The sequence below is a fragment of the Larus michahellis genome, chromosome 1, assembly GCF_964199755.1.
Source record: "Larus michahellis chromosome 1, bLarMic1.1, whole genome shotgun sequence".
NCBI lineage: Eukaryota > Metazoa > Chordata > Aves > Charadriiformes > Laridae > Larus > Larus michahellis.
Genome location: NC_133896.1, coordinates 155,993,394 through 156,017,673, shown reverse-complemented (window position 1 = coordinate 156,017,673; position 24,280 = coordinate 155,993,394). Strand labels below are relative to the sequence as shown.

Here is a 24,280-nt window from a genome sequence, read left to right as displayed (position 1 = left end):
ATACATCTGAAGTGTCTGTAATAGTGAAGTTGTTTGGAGTATTAAAATTCCAAGCAGTGAAGAGAAGAATTACAGAAGCAAAGATGTTCCCTTCCACACCATTTTGTCTTTCTGACCTCCATTCTAAGGGTAGAAGACTGGATTTTGCAACTTGACCGCTACATTATTCAGTGTATTTGTGATCTCAAGCAAGACAGTGAAGTCTCAGACACGCTCATGTACTCTCTAGCTGTGACTGTATGAATCAACTTCCTCTATTTATAGAAAGCGTGTACTAAATTAACTCTTGCCTTGGCATTTAGCATCTACAAGCTTCATTCTCAAATTAATGAGATATCCTCTGTCCAGCACAGTCTGCCATTCCAACTAAGTTGTGTAACTCCTGCTGGCATAGCTAACCAAAGTTGATGTGTGTCCACGCCGCAGAGGCAAAAAAACCCCCACAAATCGTTATTCTCTTGTGAACCATAAAATTCAAGTAAGTGGTGTTGAGACTGCCATTCCCCATTATCAGACCCACACCCAAACCTGTTTAAATGATACCTCTTCCATTAGTTTGCTCCCTTTTGTAAAGGCAAAGTAGATGTAAACACATATATCCAAAATTTGCCTTGTAGATTAGAAGCTGTATTTCTAATCTTAAACACAGACCTTGCCTTGTTTTCTTCAGGAATCAGAGGTAATCAATGTTGTCAGTCAAGCCTACACTCAAAAGGAAAGAGATGGGGCACATGTACAGCTGATAACTACAAGATAAACACTTAAATCTGCCAAGGAGTCCAATTACATCATTGAGCTTTAACCAGTTACAGTGTACTTGCAGGAACAAGAAGGATACCCACTTAACAACAAGCTTCCTTCCTCATCCCTCTGCTCCCCTGACAGATGCCCATTAAAAATGCTTTATGACAATCACTTGTACCATGTGGGTTATCTGAAATTAAGTTCTCTGACTTGTTATCATTAGGAGGTGCAAATTACCAACAGCTCACACCCAGCGGAAGATGTCTACTGAATAGATAGTACAGCTCTGTGGTCTTCCCAGCAAGGAGGAAAAAGCCACTTAACCAGATAAGCATGTCCTTTCAACTTCTCTTCTACTTCCTTACTGTACTCTTCAGCTCAAAGGAGTACCTTAATCTAACCTAGACAGTGCTAGAATCAACAATGCACCTTAAGTGAAAGAGCTCACATAAAACCCCAGTACTAACAGTAAAGCCATGCTATAAAGGAGCGTTCAGTAACTTACTGTACACCTCTCATGAGCTCTCTGCTTCTTGGTTTAGGGAGATCCTCTACCACTTTCTTTACATGACAGCTGTGAAAAACTTTCCTTCCGTCCACCCCGCAACTGCTGTCTCCTTACATCTTTGCTTAACTTGAATCCCTGTCATCTCCCTGCTCTTACACAAGCAAGATACTCTTAAACATGCAGGAATGCTTGCTGTCTTGCAGGGAGGAATTACTGAACTCACACAGGGCAGACTTTATACGCATCATACATGAAGATAAAAATCTCTGAGCAATTTGTTTATGCAGAACAAGCCTGTCACATTTAATAGTATTCTCTAGTATTTTTTGAAGTGAATCTTCCATGATACACATTCAGACTACAATTCAAAGTATTTTGCATTAGTTATCAGATTAACACTGATAATTTCTTCTATCTCTTTAAACCAGGTAGAATTAAAGAGGAAGACTGACACCACACACCTATCTATAAAACACTGGTCATTACTCTCCCTTCTGTGGAAGCAGCACATTGCAAGTATTGCTGTTACAAGACACACCACCATCTTTCAAAGCATCAGGAAGCTGGAATGCAAACAGAACCTTTTAATCTTAAATTCAGGTCTGCAGCGAGAACCACTGGTTGAGCTCAGAAGCTTTTTTTTTTTTTTTTTTTTTTTTTTTTTTTAACACAACCCTTTTGCTTGTTGCAAAAACTCTTTCAATACAGCTCCCACAGAACTAGCAACTAGCACAGAGAAGTCTAAAAAAAAATCCTTCTGGGGAAAGAAAAGAGACAGGAAACAAAGGAACATTACACTAATAGTTCTCTTCTGCTAATCACCAGAATAGTGCTGACATGATGTAAGGGCAGGCTTGCCACAGCCTGGAGAGAAGTAAGAACATGCAGCAGAAACTTCACGAAAATCGGACATGGTTTTCAAACCACAAAAAAAGGGAAGAAGAATAAATCACTAAAAAATGTCATAGAATGAGAGGAAGATATTAGCCAAAATAGATGGATGAATAGAGGGACAAGACACAGCTGCAAAAGGTTAAAGAGGCTTCAAGATAATTTATTTTCTCTCCATCCCAACAGACCAATTAGCAGTCATTGTTACATACTGTAGCAATAGCTACCTAATACCTAGTGCCTCCCACACACTCCTCCTTATCCACAAAGAGCTGTTTGTGGATACAAACTCACCTTCCAACATAAGTCACAGTGACTTCAAGAATCACAACGGGGGGGACTGGTTCCCCTAGCATACAGGATGCATTTTATTGCCACAGTTAGTGTTACAAAACACGCAGCCCTATTTTCTGTTATTGCATCCGCACTTCCTTTTTTCACCCTTTAGGATTCCCACCATGGCTAGCCCAGGATCAGGAACTGAAGAAGATTTTATGAGATAAAGGCTAGCCCAGACAAGATCTTACCAAAACATCAGCAGTGCCAGGACCCCAAGCACAACCTCTCCCCCACCCCTCAGGGGTCTGAATGCCTCGGCTCAAGGCCAGCTGTGACATGATGCAGCTGTGTAAGCTCAGATCAGGCTGCTAGTAAGAGAGTGGTGTGAGAAAGCACTGGAGAAAGCCTCACTGGGTACCTTTCTCCACTTGGGAGCTCGAGTCCAGCTCAGGCACTCACCCTTGGACCTTGCCAGAGCTATGTGGCAGGTTTGTCCGTGTCTTGCCTTACCAATCTCGACCCTGAACCACTGACTTAATTTCCTGGTGTTACCTTGGACTTACCCATCACTACAGACTAATCTGGTGATCACTGGGCTCTTGGTTAACCCTGGTTAACATCATGGACCTGCTCTACTCTTCTTGTTTGGCTACCATAGGACTCCCCACTTTGTTGGCAAGACCACTGCTCTGCCTGCTTTGCTGTCACACTCAGCTTAAAGCTTGGCTTTCTTTAGCAAGTAACCCACTTTGTGCTACATCACAAGTGTGATGAAATGGTCTCACAGCTTAACAGAGCCACATCAAATTAATCTTTTACTTATTCAGTTCTACTCTAAGTATTACTGAAACACACCCCTACACCAGCAGGGCACTGGGAGTTCTGTTACTAAAGTCACAAGGACCACTGGAGTATTTAAGTTATCATTGCTATCCAGAACAGGGCTAGACTTGTCAAGGCTAAGCAAGAGGTTATATTTGAAACATAAGTGACCAGCAGCTCTTCAGAAAGGTAAGCAGCTAGAATACAAAATGGAATTTATTATTAAGGCTGTATCAGACTTCTCCACATTGTTTAGACTCCAAGCAACTAGAATAGAACTTGCAGTCTATGTTGTACACTTGCACAAACCAGGACTGGGACCTTTACACAGTAGTCCAATGCTAAAATTTCTATTACTGTCAGCTTACAGAAAAGCAAAAACTGGTGTTAAACCCTGCAGAAGAACAGGGGAACAAGCTCTGAACAAGCTCTGCTGGGGAGGGGCAGGGAGAGGAAGGTTACACAGGGGGAAGAAAAGGGAAAGCGACAATTTAGTACTAGTTTCTTAATAATAGCTTCCTCCTTAGTTTCTATTCTCCAGACCCAAACAGTCACTAAAATTGTTTTCTGCTAAGCTCTTTCTACTCCCCTCACGTATTTCAGCCAAAATAGCTAACATAGACTCAAGAGAAGCTGGCTTGTCCTGCAGATGTCCAGATGCCAAAACTAAGTATTAGGCAGCCCCTGGCTTTAGAATAGTAATTTAAACAATTAAAACAAAGTCCCCCAAAATCCCAGGAAATAAAAATCAGTGCCTCTGACGATCCTTGAGAGAGCTATTTGCTCTGGTATTGCATTTCATTTCTCTAGTACAGATATGCCAGGCAGGACTTTGACTGCAAGAGCCCTACTGTGTCCAGGAGGACATAGAAGGCATTTGACTCAAGAGTGCAGATTGACAAGAACAGGATCTTGAAAGGAAGGAAACAAGACTTGGCTAGGCAGAGAAACAGAATCCTGCTTGTCGTCCCTTCCCCTAGCAGGGCACTCTCAGCACCCTGGGCACTGCTTAACCTAAGCCAGTTAATTCCATCTCTACATACAGCTGGGAAAGTTGCCTGTGAGACAGCTGCCCTGTATGTCTCAGGAAGGGGAAGGCACATCATGAATGAAGTAAGCAGTAAGAAAGAGGACTACCACAGTGGAATAACAGTGTCCAATGTGCTATTCAGATCTGAGATCCTTGCCGCTTCTACAAAATTGCCTTCTAGAAAAACATAGAATTAGATTCAAATTGGCACCATGACTGGTAGATACTGTTTTCCTACCCTGTCTCCGACTTACGTGAGTCACCCCTTCCTCAGAAAAGGCTGGAAGTAACTCAAAGAATTACACTGTATGGTAAGGAACACACTGGAAGAGCCACCAGCAGTGATAGAGCAGGTTTTGAACTGAACACACATGCAGGAAGCCACGTATTCCACTACAGAAACAAAATACAGAAAAACTACTCATTGCACCAAGTACCACCCATCCAATGGACCGAAAGCAGCACAGTATTTTCCTTTTATAAGCAAATATGTATTCCTGTAGTGGCAGGAATCTTCACAGACTCATAGAATAGTTAGAGTTGGAAGGGACCTTAAAGATCACCACCCTCACAGTAAAGAATTTCTTTCAAATATCTAATCTAAATCTACCCTCTTACAGTTTAAAACCATTACCCCTCATCCTATCACTACTCCCTGATAAAGAGTCCCTCCCCATCTTTCCTGTAGGCCCCTTTTAGGTACTGGAAGGCTGCTATAAGGTCTCCCTGGAGCCTTTTCTTCTCCAGGCTGAACAACTCCAACTCTCTCAGCCTGTCTTCATAGGAGAGGTGCTCCAGCCCTCTGGCTGGCTCATATTGAGCTTCTCATCAACCAGCACCCCCAAGTCCTTCTCCTTAGGGTTGCTCTCAATTCATTCTCCACCCAGCCTGTATTTGTGCTTGAGTTTACCCAGGCCCATGTGCAGGACCTTGCACTTGGCCTTCCTGAACTTCATGAGGTTTGCACAGGCCCACCTCTCGAGCCTGTCCAGGTCCCTCTGGATGGAATCCCTTCCCTCCAGCATACTGGCTGCACCACACAGCCTGGCAACATCAGCAAACCTGCTGAGGGTACACTCAATCCCACTGTTCATGCTGCCAACAAAGATGTTGAACAGTACTGGTCCCAGTACAGACCCCTGTGGAATACCACTCATCACTGCTTGCCACTTGGACATCGAGCCCTTGACCACAACTCTTTGAGCGCAATCATGCAGACAATTCCTTATACACCAAATACAGACCAAATGGTCCACCTGTCAAATCCATGTCTCTCCAATTTAGGGACAAGGATGTCATGTGGGACAGTATCAAACGCTTTGCACAAGTCCAGGCAGATGATGTCAGTTGCTCTTCCCCTATCCACCAATGCTGTAACACTGTCATAGAAGGCCACCGAATCTGTCAGGCACAATTTGCCCTTAATGAAGCCACACTGGCTGTCACCAGCCACCTCCTCATTTTCCATGCACTTTAGCATAATTTCCAGGAGGATCTGCTCCATGATCTTGTGAGGCACAGAGGTGAGACTGACCGGTCTGTAGTTCCCTGGGTCTTCCTTTTTTCCCTTTTTTAAAAAAATGGGGGTTATGTTTCCCCTCTTCATGTCAGAGGAAACAACTGAATTTTGTACCCACAAAGGGATCAGATCAAGGTTACAATGGACAACCCTCATGATGGTAACCCTCAGTTTCAAGTGTTTGACTCTGGAAGCTCACCAGTGCTTAGCAGATGCAGGGGTAGACAATGCAAGCCTTCTACACTCTGATTCCAGATGCCAGGAACATGAATGAAGACGTATGTCTGATACCGTAATGTAACAGTGAGACAAGTATCCATGCTGTCTTACAGGCAGAACAGCAGCTACGCTTTTCAGTGACTTTCCTAAATTAGACTGTCTTTCATTCATTTATCATTAAGGTTAATTAGGCAATTAATGAATTGAAAAAAAATTACACCTGAAGAGACTGTAAAATTAACTAAGTGGGCCAAGTCAAACTTACTGTCTAGTGTCTTGAAGGTTTGGGGCTGAACCATCCAATCTGGATTATTACAAGGGTACAAACCAACAGCAACATGATTACACTGTCTACGGCTACGACATAACTGCTGATATGATTCTGACGCCAGGGCATAACTAAATACCTTTTAGAGGCACCACTAATACCACAGAAGACTTACAGCAGCATCCTCTTGAGTTACATTTAGTTTACAAAAGCCTCAACCTCTTTCTCCCCCAAAAGCTCTCAATTACAGCCCTATAACAGAATTCACATTACTCCCCATCAACAGTCAAGTGCTTCACTCCTGAAAGAAATACTTAAGCATACTCTTGATAATAGGATATTTTGGACCAAGAATTTTACTTTAATGTCTGTTTAAAAAAATAATAATTAAATCCTGATTAAAATAAAACCCATGCATTGTCTCAAAATGATGTTTTGAAGCTTTATATTGGTTGTCACTTTCATCCTGTGCTGGCCTATTTCACTGTTAATCTCAGGTTCTCCAAGGAAAGCTATCATTCAACAAACACAAAGCACTGCAAAGCAAAAAGATCTAATGCACACTGGTTGGGCTATGGCTCATCCTTCACACACCCTGCTCCCCCTACAGCTATGAAGGCTCAGCACTCCAGCACAGTTGGTTTCAGGTGTAACATAGGGGACAGAGAAGCAACAAACACCTTGTCAGGGGCAAGTGGGCAACACAAACAGGCTGGTTCTCCTGTTGAACGATGTCTGCAGCAGGTGAGCTGCATGGACCCCACATGTGATTTTCTAGATGTGTTCACCACAAGATACTCTTTTCTCCCTGCCATGCCCAGCCTCATTCACTGTACAAATTCTAACATTGGGGAAAAACTATTCAGAAGGTAAGACACCAAAAAAAGAGGTGTGCATCCATGTCCAAAATGATGACAAAAATAAATATCAAATAAACGCAAACGATACCTGCACTGGACCAAAACGCTCTATTGTGCTTTGCTTCTGTCCAAGCCCGACATGTCCTAAAACAAATATGCTCAATTCTAATCTCCCACATCCTGATACCCTAGAAGATACGTACACTGCAAAATATGTTAGCATTTTCATCATGACACCAGAGACTACTAAATGCTTCACCTAGGATACAACAAAAGCGCTGATACATCACTATCACCGACTCCTCCAAAAGCACAAAGGGAACCAAATTCCCACCTTTAAAAAGGACAGCTGCAAGGTCCTGCCTTGCAACTGACTCCATACTCTGAAGGGAGTGTGTGGAAGCTTCTGTCCCCGTCTCACCTGCTGGATTTCTGGAGAGCAACACGAGATCAGGCCTAGCCCTGTATCCAGTACTTCCTCCAGGCAAGTCACCTCAAGTAGCGGGGTTTTTGGATCACATTCTGAAGCACCTAGTTAACCCCACACAATACAAGAGGAGTTTTGGTATATCTGCAGCCTGGCACTAATTCACAGACCTGTAAGCTCTTACTTGGTTCTAAGCCCTTTTTGGATAAGATACTCATGCATGACCCCATTTCATTCTGCCACTGTGGACGGTCTGTTAAGCACAGTATTTGCTCCTCTGTGGTTCCCAATGCAGTATGCATTGTACTGCCAAAGCAGGGATCCAACCTTACAAGCATTTCATACCTCTGGTTACTGCCAAAATCAAACAGCCATCATCCAAAAAAAAAAAAAATATACATGGAGTTTCACAGGGTATGTCTACACTTGAGTAACATTTCATGGGACTAGGATAAAAAGATGCTTTCAATTCCAGATTCACTTTGCACAAGAAAGTAAAGCCCATATTCAAGAGCATGAAGTACACATTACCTGCAGGACTAGATTACAAATTCCCATTACCAGAAGCAAGGCATCAGCATACCAAAAGTTTGCAGGTGTTATCAGGGAACTCTAATAATGACAACATATACAACATTTCCCACTAGACTATTACAGTGATTGGTTACATTTAATACTGGAGCTGACTTTAAAAGTCATTCAGTTAATATTTCTTTACTTTCAAACTCACAACCTTCTGGAACACTGTCACAGAAGCAGGTGTCAAAACGCACTAATTATCAGCCTGTTAGAGCTTCACTTTTACTGAAGTTATTTTGCTCTATTGCAGCATCCCAAATTCCCCCAGGCACTTTTTATTCCCTGTCAAAAAACGTCTGCCTCACCACTCAAAAACAGACAGTCAGGAGTGACGTGTCTGAATAAAAATTAGCTTTCTTTCCTGCCCCCCTACCCCGGCTCTCTCAGGCAATTTTGCTTAGTAGGCCTAAAAAATAAAAAGCCAAGGGGGAGCAGGGAGAGGATAAGTACAGCACTTATACTATCCTGAAATCTAGTTCCTTCCAACCCTAACACGCAACACCAATTTCGTGAAGTCCACTGCAAGCACCACCCCCAGAGAGTATAGAGGCTGGCTCTATACTTCAATATGAGAGCGAAGAGGCATTAACAGTTCTCATAACTTCAGTCAGACATGGATTTATGGCCACTGATCACAACTTCTTTTCTCCATCATCATCTCTGAAGCACTAATAGTCTGAGCCTATTCTGCAGCAACTACCTAGAGCTCCTGTCTTCAAGTATTGCATACTGTTAGCGGGAACTCTGGTGTTCACACTGGTCAAGTAGAATAACCCAAGGGCTGCTGGCTGACATCATGAAGCAAAATGAACTACGTGGAACAATCTACAAACACAGGGTAAGGCTAATATTTACAGAAATAAGAGTGGTGTTGGTCAAATCCTATCTTATATTTGGGGCAAGAGATGCTAACAGAGCACAAACGTGGTTCTTTGGGTATCTTAAGAACTTGACATTTTAATATTATGCCGTATCAGCCAAGGTTCCAAATATCAAATATCTACATTACAAAATGTGACTCCAAATTTCCAAAGAGGAACATATCAGAACATTTGCAGAAATAGCTGATGCTGTTCTGCTTATCTACTGGGGGATATTTTACAGAAAAGTCAGAACTTAACCATTATGTTCATGGAAGCAAAATGCAATTCCTCCTGATCTCAGGAAGTGAACTAGAGTAATGTCCCAGTGCTGCAGGGAAACACAGTCTGAAGGAAGTCTCTAGGACCGGACTTGGTCTAGGCTACTGAGAATTTGCATAGATCAAGACAAGGACCTTACTGACAGTCAATGCAGGGCACAAAACTTAGGGGAGCACAGTTTCTCTCTGACACGAGCAGAGCAAGTGCAAGTTTTCTAGGACCTTTACTGCCTCCCTGAAACGGAGCACAATACACCCTTAAAGTAACAATAGTCACCTACAGAGCAAAGTAACTTCGGTTTTACCCAATTTTCAGCCACACTGAGCAGTACTGTTACTTTTATATAACTGCAGAGGACCTGAGAACAAAACAAAACAAAAAAAAAGTGTGCTATCTTATATTGCACCCACATGATCTGCTGAAAGACAGATTTCAGACAACTGCTGGAGTTTCACAGTTCTGTCACTATTTTTGCATACCTCGTGGGAAACAAGTAACACTCCCCCTGTTCCTTACAATACACAGAATAAATATGATGTGCAACTTCCTATACGTACAATCCTTTTAATGTAATCAATTACACAGTTTCTGTTAGGGACATCTGAAAAAAAAGTTCCAAAGAAGACAAGCAACTGGAGTCAGCAGATCTGAAAATCTGATCTGTAGAGACTGACAGGTCTTCCAGTGCTAGCATTCCTTGCTTCTTTCTGCTAAATTGCATTAAAAGAGGCAGCTAAAAATAAGATAAATATTTCCCCAATATTAAGTTCTCCACGAGAGGAAGTGCTGCCATTTCAGACAGATTCCACAATTCAAAAACGGAAGGGAAAACAGCTAGTGCATTTATTAAGAGAAGAAACAATGCTTATAACGCAAGCCTCGTCTTAATAGCAGGTGTTTTGTGAAGAAGCTTTTGAACATGTATTGTACCACTACAAAACTTTCAAGGACTACAGAAAGCACGTAGAGAGCAAAGCTACGATCTCAAAAACGGCACTCACAGTTGGCAAATGACAACAAAAGAAGAGCCAACCACTGGACTATGAAGAAACTCCATTTGTTCCGGAAAACTTGGGCCAGCCACTCAGATACGCAAGTATTTATAAAAGCACAATTTTTGCCAGAATAAGAGCAATTCCGTTAGACCACTGCATCCCCTCTCTTTTTGAGTGATTATTAGGGATCTGCAAAAATGCAATCCCAACCAGTAAATCTAACTTAAACAATACTGGTATGGAGGAGATGGATTCGTTTTGTTTTGGATGCACACAGCTCTCACATTGTGTCATACTGTCAGAGCCCAATTTTCCAAGGTTGTGTTCATGTGTTCTGTAGCAGTAACCAGCTTTTCAAACCAGAATCTAAAAGCAACTGTAGGATGTCACACCCTGTGTCTCCTGCAAAATAGATCAAATTTTCCATTACAAACTGGTGATTGTTCCTGCACAGGGGGAGGAGAGAGAGAGAGAGGGAGACTAAGAAAGGGAGCTTTTATACTATCTACCAGATTTTTCTTCTCTTTCTACCACACTCCTTCCTACAATTCTACAAGCTGAATGACCGCCAGAAAAATCAACACAACTATTTTTCATAGAAATATCAAAACGAAACATCAGAGAAGTTTCGTGATACAGTTCAATTACACTGCTAAACACAAGGAACATATAACCACCTTTAAGGACTCACTAAATGCTTTAAAACATACATCTTAGAAGAAGATACGAAGAGAAACAGCTTTCAGAACGCCACACTAGTACTGAATGGAACAGGAAATGAGGAACAAAGAAAGGAATTTCATAGATTCCAGATGTACTCTAACACCATCTGGGAAATACAAGCAAGAATCAACTAAAGCCTTGTAAAAGGCTCCCACTAACTGTTTTCTTCTAGAGTTCTTGAACAAAAGTAAGTAGCTGTAAACAATTTGTAAATAGAAATATTTTTAGAAGAAATTTGAAACAGTAGTAAAACTTCTTCCCCTCCCTCCTATTTTTAAGGAGTTTAAAACCCAGCCATCAGTGCATCTCTTTCTTGGAATTGCTTTTTCCAATATAAGAACTCTGTACAAGCAGCCATAACAGAAGTGTAACTGTAAATAAAGTATTTCAAGTTGTGAGCTTTTTAATGCTTGGAATACTAAAGCTGAAACTTGAAAGCAAGAAAAATAAAAAACAGTGAAGTTTATTGATGCTACATGCCTTCTGTGTAACTGGAATTGAATGGGAATTTAAATTTGTAACTTGTTTGTTTTAGCAAGTTATCAGCCACTCAAAAACTTTGTTCCTACACCTATAAATAAAAAAAAAAAAACAACCCAAACATTCTACGTTAAAAACCCTGGAAACACAACTCCTTCACAAGTTCAAATACCTTTCTCCTCCCTGTGTAACCCAGTGTCTCCGATGTTTTACGTTCCTTTTCTGAAATGCACACTCAGGCCTTTCAATGCAAACTTCTTTTAAATGGATTTTGAAGTCTCTGAGTAACAAGTACAGCGACAAAGAGACAAGTATATTTCCTCCTAAGGTGACTGTAAAAGATGAAAGGAAAGCTTAAGCATGCATCTTATGGAACACAGACGTGCATTAATAGAAAACTTCCCTCCTGCCACTATTGCAGAAATAGGTATTCTTCCCAACTTCAGGATCTTCATGAATTTGTTGCACATGGCAAAACTGAGACAATTCATGTAATGTTTGTCCACCTACTACCTACCAGCTTGTAAGAGTAAAGTACATTAATATTTATGCAAATTAAACATTGCATCAAATACTACCTGTTCAAACGTACTAGTCATTCATAAGTAAGTGAACCACTCTCCCTCTTACCACCACATCATACTGATCCATTTCAGTTAATGGTGATGCAGTCACACACCCCAGCAGGTAGGGAACAGTAAGATTCAGTCGTTGGGCTAATGAAGGGAGTCGAAGGGAAATGAAGGGATCCTTGTTTTGCTCCAGTGCTCCCTGAGAGGTAATAACAAGCAAACACACAAGTCTCTAGTCAGGTTTAAAAAAAAAAAAAAAAAAAAAGAAAGATAAAGATTTCTGAGGTCTGTAAAGAAAACTGAAGAGCAGAACTCTTGATTAACCTCAGAAGTTAGGCAAGGCAGACCAGGCTGTACCTCTTCAATATTTTTGTTCTTTCCTCAACAGACCTCAAAAATACAGATACACTACACTTTTTTCCCTTTCAGGCAGAAAAGGGGGGAAAAAAGCCTCAAAAACCTCAAACTTTCCACTGAATCTTTAAAGTGTTTTACACTTGGCAATGATCCATGAAAAATTTTGGAAAAAAAAAAATTCCAGTTCTTCATAATTTTGAAGCTTCACATCTCATTTTGCAAAACTTTCACCCAGAAAGTCTTCTATAGGAGGAAAACAACACGTGAAGTTTCAGGGAAGTTGCTTTCCCTTGGTAGAGGTTAGGATGGGAGAGGAAGGAAGTTATATTTGTTTTGGGTTTATTCCAAAACAAAGCTTTTAGTTGGATCCTAAATTCAGTCACCAGTTCACTATGCTGAAGAAATCAAACAGGTACTGCTAAAGAACAGATACTTCATGAGGTTTAATAGATGTTAAAACGAGAAGAGAGCTATTCAGAAGGTGCAAGTCTGAGATCAGCTTTTCAGTTTAACAAAATATAAACTGTTATGAACTCCAGGCACATCTCAAGCTTCTCCTTGATGTAACCACAAAATAGATAGCCCTCTGGCACTAAAAGGTTTAAAAACACAATATTAAGACTTACTAGTGAATGTTTTAACCATTAATATGTGCCTTGGGTGACTTGCTCCTCAGTCCACTGGCACACACCAACATTCATCTTTCTTCTACACATTTGGCTGAACATTTCTGGGTCTGAAATCATTATGAGTAATATAACTGTCAGATATTTACATCTTTTATAGTATTCAGCAAAGACTACAATCCTCTGTCTTTATTCTAGGCTTCTTGCTCTCAGACAGGGAAACTGTAAGATTTATATTCTCCAAACACGCTGGTTTGCAAAGGGCTTCCTCACAAGTAAATTGTCACAACATGAGAAGTGTTAAGTATTCCATAACAACCCCAAGTGGATTTTGCCTCATCCCTTCCCCCCCACCCCCTCCAAGAGAAAAACTGCTACATACGCTACTTATTCAGCTCTCGTAGTATAACTATTGGCTTCAACAGAATTATTCACAATTTACACTCCTGTAATGGACATTAGTCAGTCCTTCATCATGTATAGGCTAAGAAAGGATACAGAGAATACCTGAAGGTCCATTTGCAGTCTATAGTGTTTATCTGCTCATATATATGAAGAATTTTAACCCGATGCGTACTATCAAAGATATTTTAGAATTTTTTTTTAAATTGTATTTTCTAATTTTGCTGTAGGCAACACCCTTCAGTCTTTCCATGAGATGGTCTTCCTTAAATGGAAGCATCAGTGTAACACATGGCTTTGTATGATAACAATGTTTGACAGCATATCTGCATAAGTAGAAATCTTGCTGTGATGCAAAGAAATGGAAGGGGGGGTTCTCTTTAAGCACAAACATGATAATCAACATTAGGTGCCTCAGCTTTAGAAGACAACCGTGTCATGGAGAAGCAGGGCAGCGTCTGTGAGTATTAATCGATTAATAACAACTAAAACACCTAAACTTTCACAAGCAGCTAAGGCTCTTGAATTGAGTGTGAGATGCAAGTAGTTCTCAGGTGGAAGGTCAGAGACAGAGATATATCAGTTTGTCAGATTGTCTTCTGGGTGGTCTTGCTGGAGTTTTAACGTTTGTTCTCCAGAGTGGCTGACCAAGTCAGTGTATATTGGAGACTAACAAATACAGTATCATCAAGAAAACACGTACTATGGAAGGGGAGTGGACTGAAGAGTGTAGAAAGATTCAAGCAGTCTCATGGCACACCCAGTATACAGACATGAAAGTGGGGAATGTACCTGGTGTCCCCTCCATCTGCTTTCTCATGGATGCACGCTCCCAGTCAAGCTCCTGATACTTGTGCAGAGGGAGCTCTGATGTTCACTTGAGTGCACATACTCAGCTCACTAAAATGGAAGAAAACGAAACCTGACAAGAAAAGTAGGTTGCATTCTTTGGGCCTGCTTTGCAAATTGAACTGGATTTTTTTGTTGTTGTTGTTAGCGAAGGAGTGTCAGTCAACAGTATGTGTGTTTGGGGTGGGGGGTCTAAAGAGTGTTTCATAGCTGGCAGCAAGATGAGTAGGGAAGGGGAAAAGTGAGACCTGCCTTTTCAGCAGCAACAAGCTACTAATTTGGCTTAGCATATCAGGATGCCATACCTCAGACTGCACCTATGAGAACAGAATCACAAAGCAACATGTTAAACATGGAGAATAGCAGCATCAGACAGAACAGAGACAAAAGAACACAAGAAGAGATTTACCTAACCCAATAATTTGAGAGACATAAATTTGTTTTCAACCAATAATAATAAAATTAAATTTAAAAAAAAAAATCACACAAAAACCACCAGCCAGTCTGAAGAGTAATGCAATGAAGAGTTTCAATGCAATGAAGAGTTTCAATGCAATGAAGAGTTTCAATGCAATGAAGAGTTTCAATGCAATGAAGAGTTTCAATGCAATGAAGAGTTTCAATGCAATGAAGAGTTTCAATGCAATGAAGAGTTTCAATGCAATGAAGAGTTTCAATGCAATGAAAAAGTTTTCAAAAGCATTTTCTGGAAAACCACGAAGCTAAGACTTCCAGCACTTACATAACATCCTCGTGTAAGAGCATTTGGTACTTTGACCAGCAGATAATCACCTCAATGAGAAGAGAGAAAACACTATTAGTTCGCATGAGAGAGATTAGAGAACACTTTTTTCAAATGTACTAATTCCAAAAGAGTACAAAAAAACCTAGAAAGTTTGCTTCCTGACATTAGAGGCTCTGAGCATATCTGTTTAATGGTTTCACTCCTGTGAATTTACCTCTACACACTGTAAAAGCCAGGTCACATTGGCTTCCACTCTCATATACAAATAATTTTTTTACTTACAAATAATGAAGTTATGGATAATTTGATGTCAGGCTGGCAGCCTGAAACATAAGCATCTTCCATTTCTTCAAAACTAAGTTCAGTGAAGCATTTTTCACTGCTACCTTCTCTCACTTGCAGAAACTATGTGTTGGTCTCCACTTTTGCCCCAGCCACAGACAGCTGTTCCTTACAGTCCGTGAACAGTCACAGCACCCCTCCTCTAGAAATAGCATTGGTCCCAGGTCTTTTTCCTTCAACACGCTGAACACAAGTCTGTCAGAACACAACAACCACCAAACTCAGCAGTTTGAAATGCTGAACCAACGGTGAAAAATCTGCATAATCTATTCTGTACCCTCCACAGCCTGTCAGACTCAAGCCTTAAATAGCATTGCAGTCAATCAATAACAACATAAGTTGCCACTTTATTTTACCTATACAACATCAGTTTAAGCCACACTTGTTAACTTTTTAATGTGCAAAAATGATCTTGAGAAGTCTTGAATATATTCAGGGTGAGATGCAAATAACTTTTCTTCCTTTTTTTACTTGTTGGTCCACTAACTTTGAAACACTTGAAAAATCATTGTTATCTTTATAACAAACATTTCACATTTCCTAAATAAATTTCTATTTTTTATATATATATATATGTATAGATAGGTACCTCGGAAAAATTCTCTCATTCTAAAAATATCTATTCAACAACCTTATGCCCCATTTAAATGGGGATAAATCCTTTTACGGTATTATGCAGTGAGCATATTTAGTCTTACTTACCTCTGCAAGTAACCACTTAAGACAAGGCATTAAATACCAACAGACAACATTAAAAGGGACATCTTCTCAAGGCAAAAATGGATTTCCCTGATCAACCCTAAGATTATTAGGCTTAAGGGAGGCCTTAAGTTTGTCAGAGACAAGGCAGTTCCTCCTTAACCTTACATAAATGCAGAGGCATCTCTCAAACTTTTATTCCGCATCAAGTTCAATAGTGTAAGGGCAGTAAATACCTTCTCTCGGCAATCGACGTGCTTAAACAGTAGTATACTAGCACTTAAGCAAGTACTGCCTGACTTCACCGAAGATTCTCAGTTTCCCAAAGAAAGTTCAACTGCTTTCACGATGTCTTAAACCACATAGCTCTGTATGAATCAGTAAAGAAGGCAGAACAAAATTAAGTGCCAGAGAGACAGCACAAACCAACAACCCTCACGAAGTCAGCTGGACCATCACAACGTAAAGGATGATTTTGAGTTCTCAGAAAATGGTGGGTTTACCCTTTAAATGGGGTAAGCTGCGACTGGAGCACCAACCAACATCAGGTGGTAGCCAATCTTTATCAAAGATTTCATAGCTTCATGCTTCTGATCACGCTTAATGCTAAGGAGAGACTACGCATCCAGAAGTCTCGCATGTTAGACTATGACCTCAACACCTGTAACCACAAAAGGTCCATTCCTGGTCCTCTCTAAAGATGATCAAAGAGCTTTAGAAGTTTATGAATGTCTTAAATTGAGACAAGCCCTGAGTGTACAAGTAGACCATTATGATCAATGAGGTTAACAGAACAATGAGCAAAGGGTCCTCATCATTATATTATGGCCCCTAGTAACCTCTTGATGTGTCCCAATTATTACTCCAAAACTATGGGACAGTTTAACCTCTATAACAAGCCTAGAAAAATACAATTTTAGAGCAAACTCCTAGATACAAGAGTACTAGATTTCAGGGACATGTAAAGCTTGTTACTTTACAGTGAGAATTCCCAAATGAGCCATTTCTTTAGATCTTTCAAGTATAAATAAAATCACAAAGTAAAATCTGGCAGAAAGTTCTCCACTAACCAAAATACAGCCTTCCACAGCAGAAATGCTGAATATGAGCTTTTATTTCTTCAACTGAAAGTTTAATAGTTGATGCCATTTAAGGAGAAAAAAAAGTAGCAATTAAGTACAGTATATTTATTAAATATTATTAACAGCATAACACAAGTCATGTTGTCAAGCAGAAGGACTCTCTTTGTAGTTTTCCCAGCCAATCATCAGCCATAGAGCCTTATGTTGTTTCCTTTCAGGTTTTGAAACACTGACTCATGGAAATATCAGCACTGCACACTTCCTCAAAGTGGCAATCTTATAGGAAGTGTTTGTTTAGTCTTACATGACACATTGTTTTGTTTATGTATAAGAGATTCCGGTAAAAATAATTTTCAATTAAGGAAAAAAAGACAAGAGGACAACAACTTCAGTTACGAGAAGCCAAAATAAATCAATTTCAAATAGACATTTGAACAGCGCATTCATTAGCGCAGATTTTTTTTTTTTTTTCTTTTTACTGTATGTTACTTCCTTCCAATAGATATGAGCAGAAGTAGCCAGGCACTGAGTTCTTTCAATTCAACAAACCACAAAAGAAACCAGAAACTGGACAAGAGGTAGCACAGTAACAATTCCTCTTGACACTGCTACCCACAATGGCAGAGTTCATATTGTTGCTCCACAACTTCAGTATCTCAATGAGACATTTTTTTGGAAGTGACACATCATTGGCAGCTCAACCAAATGAGGGAAACACAGGCTTCTAAGAAGCTCAAGGGTTCACAGTTTCAATAGATGAAACAGATGGTTCAAGCCAAGCCCAAACATGACTAGAAACAACACTACTCAGAATGGGAAAGCGTTTAGTAGATCTGGGATGTAACTACCCATCTAGCTAAACACGGCTGATTCTATGCAACCCATCAGTCCCAAAAGAAGAAGTTACACCAGCAGCAGAAGATGCCTTCATTTACCTGCAGCTTCTTGCAAATACAGGACAAGATCAAGCCATAGCAAGACTCAGGGGACTCAGACATCTCTAGGCTACAGTTGTTTTGCACGGCCTGCAGCCTCCAAACTGCACCAGCCTCTCTATTAGGAAAGGCACGCCACCATGGGTGCCCCACCCTGATCTCACAGGGTGTTTGCACTGATTCTTCAAAGCATCAGTCCTACATTTCATCAGATTTACACTGAGGCATGCTTGTCTCTCAGTGCCCCCATTCATGATGTGCCAGCAAAGGTGCTGCAGAAGAAAACATCTTACCAGATCAAGCACAGAATATCTGAATGTCAGGTATCAGGCGCAGCTTGGCCATGAAACAAGCTCCCAGAGAACAGAACTGATCACTTTTAGAGCACGAAAAATCAACGCAAATCAACACGGTAAAACTTATCCTTTTGTCCTCAAATAACTTATCCCTTAACCCATCAAAAGATTCAAAGCCTCCTGTTTCTAGAGAAAACTACAAGATACTAGTGAATGGGAACTACTAAAAGACAAACAAGTTGACTCTTGGGAATATCTGACAAAGGTAGCGTCCCTCTGATGTTCACCATCTCCTTTCAAATCCACTCACAGGTGTTTTTTGCAGGGAGTCTACAAGCCTCCGTATACATTTCTTCCAAGATTAGGATTGCTTTACAAGGCCTGTTAGATTAGAAATACTCCCTCAAGCCATCAGAGCAATCCTGCCACTTCTATTTTTCTGACAAATTTCACAAAAGGTAGTCAACTACAGGAAGGTATTTAACTTTTGAAAACAAAGCCCAGAAACTCGTGCTCCTGCCACGAAAGCTGATGAATATATATCTTCAGATACTTTCTAGTGAACAGAAGGAAAGAGCTCGCTTTTGTGTGTACTTATTGACGCCCTCTGCTGTATTACAGTAGAAAACCTGGGTGCAGCAGCACTCCAGAAAGAGCCTGGCATTATTGCAGTTCATTGAGTAAAGACCTTCTGCTTAGAAGGCAGAAATGAACGAGCCGTGTACCAGTGATGCACGCAGTTTTTTCCTACTTACTATCCATACTAAAAGGCAACAAGAATCGTTACTGCAATACTGCACATTAATCAAATGCATAGCTCTGATGAGGACTCCGATAACTGAAGTCAGCAGTAGGATTAACTTTAGTCCATGATTTAATGAGATTAATCACAAGTCTTTTGCTGCTGTTATTATCTTTAATCTCTCCTACCACTCAAAGAAATCCCCACACTCTAGTGGCATCAATCATTTATGTATGCCAACATCACTGTTTTCTTATCAGAAAAGAAACCCCACACAAGAGTCGTCATCCTATATGTGAGATGTGTTCTTACTCTTTTCACTAAAAATCACCAGATAGGAACAACCTACAATAGCACCACTTGCACAGCGCCCAAATTTCTCCCTTGCAAAAAGACTTTTCCCCCCCTTCCTCTTTGAAAAGAGACAGAAAACAAGTCTCTGACAATACTTCATAGTCTTATTGAATCTATTTTCTGGATACATAAAAAGCCACATAATTTTTAGCTTATGTCCTAAAATTTTACCTCTTAAAGTCTGCTATCACTAAACTACCTGCTAACAATCAATAAGGAAACGATCCTAGCAATGGTCTCTTCGAAATGCTAATGCTATCATCCAATAATGAGATTTCCGATGCAAACTCAGGTTCCCTTAGTACCCACCACTGCGACTCCGGCACTAAACTTTTCCACTTCCCCCCAGGCTCCCCCGTACCATGCCCCGTCTAAGCAAGGCACAGCGCTCCCTCTGCATACGGGTTTGGTTCTGTTACGGAAACGAGGGATTTCCCTCCCAGCCGGCACACTCAGAACCCTACCAAGAGAGAGTTTAATCCGCACGCTGACATCTGTCGCTTACTTTCTAATAATGTGGTTTGGAACTCACTCAACAGCGAGAAGAGCGACTCTCCAAACGCCAGCCGTAGGAAGCCGTGAGGCGGCGGCAGCCTCTGCCCGTCCCGCTCACCGAGGCACGGGATGAGGCACCGGCTCCTTCCACAGCCGCTTTTTGGCCGGCTTCGCACCACCTCTGCCAGTGACACAGAGTACGGAGACTCGGTGACCGCCTCTAAACTTTTAGCGCGTAACTTAGCAACGAAAAGGGGGGGGAGGGAAATAATAAATCGCGAAATCCGCCTAATATCCTGCGCCCGCCCGGGCTCCCGCCGGCGCCGCTCGGCAGCCGGACGCGCAGGGCGGCTGCCGGCCTGTCACCGCGGCACCCGGCTGCCTCACGGGCCCCAGCCGGCGGCCCCTCACGGCGCTGTTCCCCACTGGCCTCGCACCGCGGGCCCCGCCGAGCCCCGCCCGCCCCGCCGCGACCCCCCGCCGCCGCCCCCCCCTCCAATCGCTCCCCCGGCGGGACGGGACGCGGAGCGCAGGGGACCAGCCGCAAGGGACTAGCCGCAGCGGGGCTGCCTGCCCGCCCGCCCGCCTCCCTGCCGCCCGCTCCCACCCTACGCCCTCACCGATTTTAATCCTGACGCTCTGGAAGACCCGCAGCCCCTCTTCCTCCACCGCCATGGTGGTGGTGGTGCCGCCGCCGCGCCTGGCGCTAAGCAGTGCTCGAGCCCCGCCGCCGCGGAGACGCACGGGCCGGACCGAGGCGATGAGGAGGATGAGAAGAAGGAGGCAGGCGAGCCGCTCCGCCACGAAGGGAAGGAGGGCGAGCGGAGGGCTGGGAGGGCACCGCCGCCACCGGGCTGCTGCGAGGGACGGAGCGAGCAGCGCAGGGAAACGGAGCGCAGCGCCCGCCTCCCGCCCCTCAGGCGGGCAGGTCCCGCCCCCGCCCCCTCATTGGCCAGCGGGGCAGCCGGCCGCGGCGCTCATTGGTGGGAGGGGGAGAGGGGTGCCGGTGGAGGCGGGGCGGTGGGGGAGCGTTGCAGTGCTTTGCAACAGCTGGAGCGCAGCGCGCGCCGGCCGGCCACCCAGCTGCGGAGCGCGCGCGCCGCGCCTCGGCCGCCGCCTCAGCCGCCGCGGGGCTGCCGCCGCCGTCCCCGGTCCCGGTCCCCGTCCCCGTCCGGGTGTTGAGAGGCGCCTCCGCTCCTCCCGGCGGCGGTAGCCCCCCCTTCCTCATGCCGCCGGGAACTCCCGAGGCGAGGAGGGGGAAGGCTGACTTAACTCCGTGGCCCGTCTCCAGTGCCGGCCCCGACCAACCGTCGGGGAGCAGCCGTTGGCCCCGCGCGCGGGGCCTGCGCGTCATGGCGAAGGGGAGGGAGAGGTGTTCGAGGCCTCTTTCCCACAGAGCCATAAAGATGCCCTCAGGGTTGGAACCCGTTCATTAGTACGGAAAAGAAACCCCGTATTAAATAAACAAGCCCGCCCGGGCGTTCAGAGCGGGCCGGGCTGTCTCCTGGCTCCATTTGATCAGCAGCAAAGCTGTCTCTACCTGACTGCACGGGAGGAGCAGGGAGTAATGCAGACTTGCATGATTACACCTTCAACAGCAAGAAACAGGACCTGTGTTAGCATTTGGTGCCAAACTTTGGGTCTTGTAAAGTCAGTAATTGAAATACCCCTTTTCCCTAAAGGTCTGCCAAAAGCAGAGCACAAAGTTCAATAGAGGTCTACAGATGACATTATTTGAAAAGGAAAAAACTCAGTCAGAGTCAGATAGTCATTACTATCCCCCTGAGGAGGCTTAAAACATCCCTGCGCAGAACAGTCCAGGCACATCACAGTCCAGCATGTCCGAGATGCACAACTAAATGCCCTGTCTCAAGCCTGCAGCAAAAAGAAAGAGAAAAAAAAAGGAAAAAAACCCCACCATCAAATGCTTTCCCACCCTAGCTGTAATTCCAGAAGTGAGAGAAAGGCAACCAGACTAAGGACATATATATATTAAGCTAGTATTGAAAGAACCAAACTATTAAAGGACAGCAAGAAATCAGAAGGCAAATCCTAAGTCAGTCATATGCAATATGAAGTCTGTAGGCAAGAAGTTGCCCAGGCAAGCTAAAAGAGTACAGTTGGACAATCCTGCTTCAATCATGGCAGGTAGAAAACATAATGAATTCCCTTTAGTAAAAAAAAAAACAAACTACAAACCCACAAAAGTGAGATATTGAAATACACAAGAGCAAATGAAAACTTGGGGAGAAGCTACAATGGCAGTAGAAATCAGCTTGTGAGAAAGCCTGGGGCATCTGTGTTTTCCAGCACAGGTATGGTCCTAAGTCTGAAGGAAACCGGCAAGCTCACAGCCAAAACAAGCAGCAGTGAGTTATCTTAAGGAGCTGCCTGACTTACTGTGTCCTCCTTGTCTGCATAGCCAAGTGAAGTATGTAATTTGATAAAAATATTTTTATAGCAAAAGACTCTGAAGGGATTTTGTAAAGCACGGGCTTTCACTTACCAACGTCCATGCTGTAATACCCTCCTCCTTGCTGCAATACCCTCCTCCTTGCTGCAATATGCCCAGTGTCCTCTGTAACCTCATTACGTTATCCCCATTACACCTGATGTGTAGTCTTTTCTCCACAATGCTCCCAGCTCATTGCAATACTTCAGCTCCTCTGCCCGCTGGTCCTTTGCATCCCCTATGATAGTTCCAGTGCTCCCTGTCCTAATAACCTTCAGCATTTTCTTCACCATAGCCCCAATGTCACCTGCCACAATACTTCTGACTCCCCTATTTGTGTCTCACCTTCCAGCTGGACAAGAGGCAACACAAGCAGCAGCCTGAACAGAAACTACAAGAACGCTGATCAGACAGCTCACACTTTAAGAAGGACATTGATTCAGACGAGCCAACCTGTTGTTGCCTCTCCGATGCCAAATGCGGCAAACAGTTTTGGAGTATGCATGTTATACAGGTCTGTTTTACCACTCCCTACATGCTCACAGATAAAAAGGAATATACAATGGCTGTCGCTTTTGCTCCTTCGCTGCATACACATACACGTGTGCGCATACACACCTTGAACATATTTGCACAAAATAAATAAACAAATAATCTCACTGAAGAAGAATGGCAAACAACTGTTTTACACAATGCTGTACACAGGCAGAAACAAGGACTTTCAGCTATAAGCAACTGGACGAAATTTAGCTATAAGCAAAGTAAAATGGATCTTATTGTTGGGATCCCTCTAAGTTGACCCCAGATGAACTCACAAATTGAGCTTATAGAGGTCTTTAAAAACATGTTATTTTTTACTTGTGGTGATTCAGTAAATTCTTCTACGCACTGATAATGGGAACTGGTAAGTCTTCCCCAACAGCATCAGGGAGAAACCTGCTTCCTGGTTATTATAGAATATTACAGACATCTCAGATAAAATATTTTACTTCTCTCTACTTTCTGTATTTGTCTAAAGACTTCAGTTGACCTCATTTCCCTGTCTGAAGCTTTTCTCATCTGCAGAAAGTTGACCCCAAAATAGTCATTAAAAAAAAAATCAATTTATCAATTCTCTTCCCAGCATTTGCTGCTGTAAGAGTTACTCGCAGCAGATACTCGACAGACTGTCCTTCCCAATTTACAGTTGTGTTCTTTTCAGACAGTCGTGGCACTTCTATGTCCTTTATGTCTAGGAAACAAAACCAGATATCTATCTATAATCCAGTTATTATACAGTCACAAAACCAGGCTATACATAAATTCCCCACCTCTTTTTGTGCACCTGGATTTGCAGTCAGAATCCATCACTTTTAAATCTAATTTAATTTGACCCAGCATAAATCCATTCTGTTACCTAAGGTGATGGTTGCCCCCCATGTCCTAACCTCAGGTGTTGCTTGCAACCTCTCCCTCTGCTGGTACTGGTGCTGGCAAGGCTTTGTGGTGTACCGCTTTTGTCGGTTAAAACAAAAAACAAACAAATTCTGATGACTCCCGTTTGTATATTATGAAAAACAAGAGGCCCATAAGCCATGACACTTTGAAATGCTTTGCCCATGATCATAAGCAACCTGAGCAGAAAGCATCCCAATCCAAAGGTGTGACTGGGGCACAGTGGCATGCTGGGCAGCTATAGGAGTGTATGCTTACCCACGGCTACACTTCCAGGCTGTTTTCCGGGATGGCCTAGCTTTATCGAGAGCACAGATATGTCCAGGAAGGCTGTGGCAAAATTCAACCATAAGCCCAGCCTTTCCTTTAAAACATAGTCAAATACCACCAACTGCTACACTTAAAGTATAAA

General features: G+C 42.7%; 1 protein-coding gene across 2 annotated transcripts in view; it reads right to left on the bottom strand.

Moving 5' to 3' along the window:
* The window catches only part of RASA3 (RAS p21 protein activator 3), a 138,329-nt gene extending 117,469 nt beyond the window's left edge, over window positions 1-20,860 (bottom strand). Inside the window, exon 1 of one of the 2 annotated variants that reach the window (XM_074560786.1) lies at window positions 20,603-20,860. In XM_074560786.1, coding sequence (XP_074416887.1) covers window positions 20,603-20,657 — 55 coding nt within the window. In that variant the 5' untranslated portion in view covers window positions 20,658-20,860. The remainder of the gene's footprint in view (window positions 1-20,602) is intronic. The other variant, XM_074560779.1, reaches the window with a different exon arrangement.
* Window positions 20,861-24,280: the final 3,420 nt, after the last annotated feature.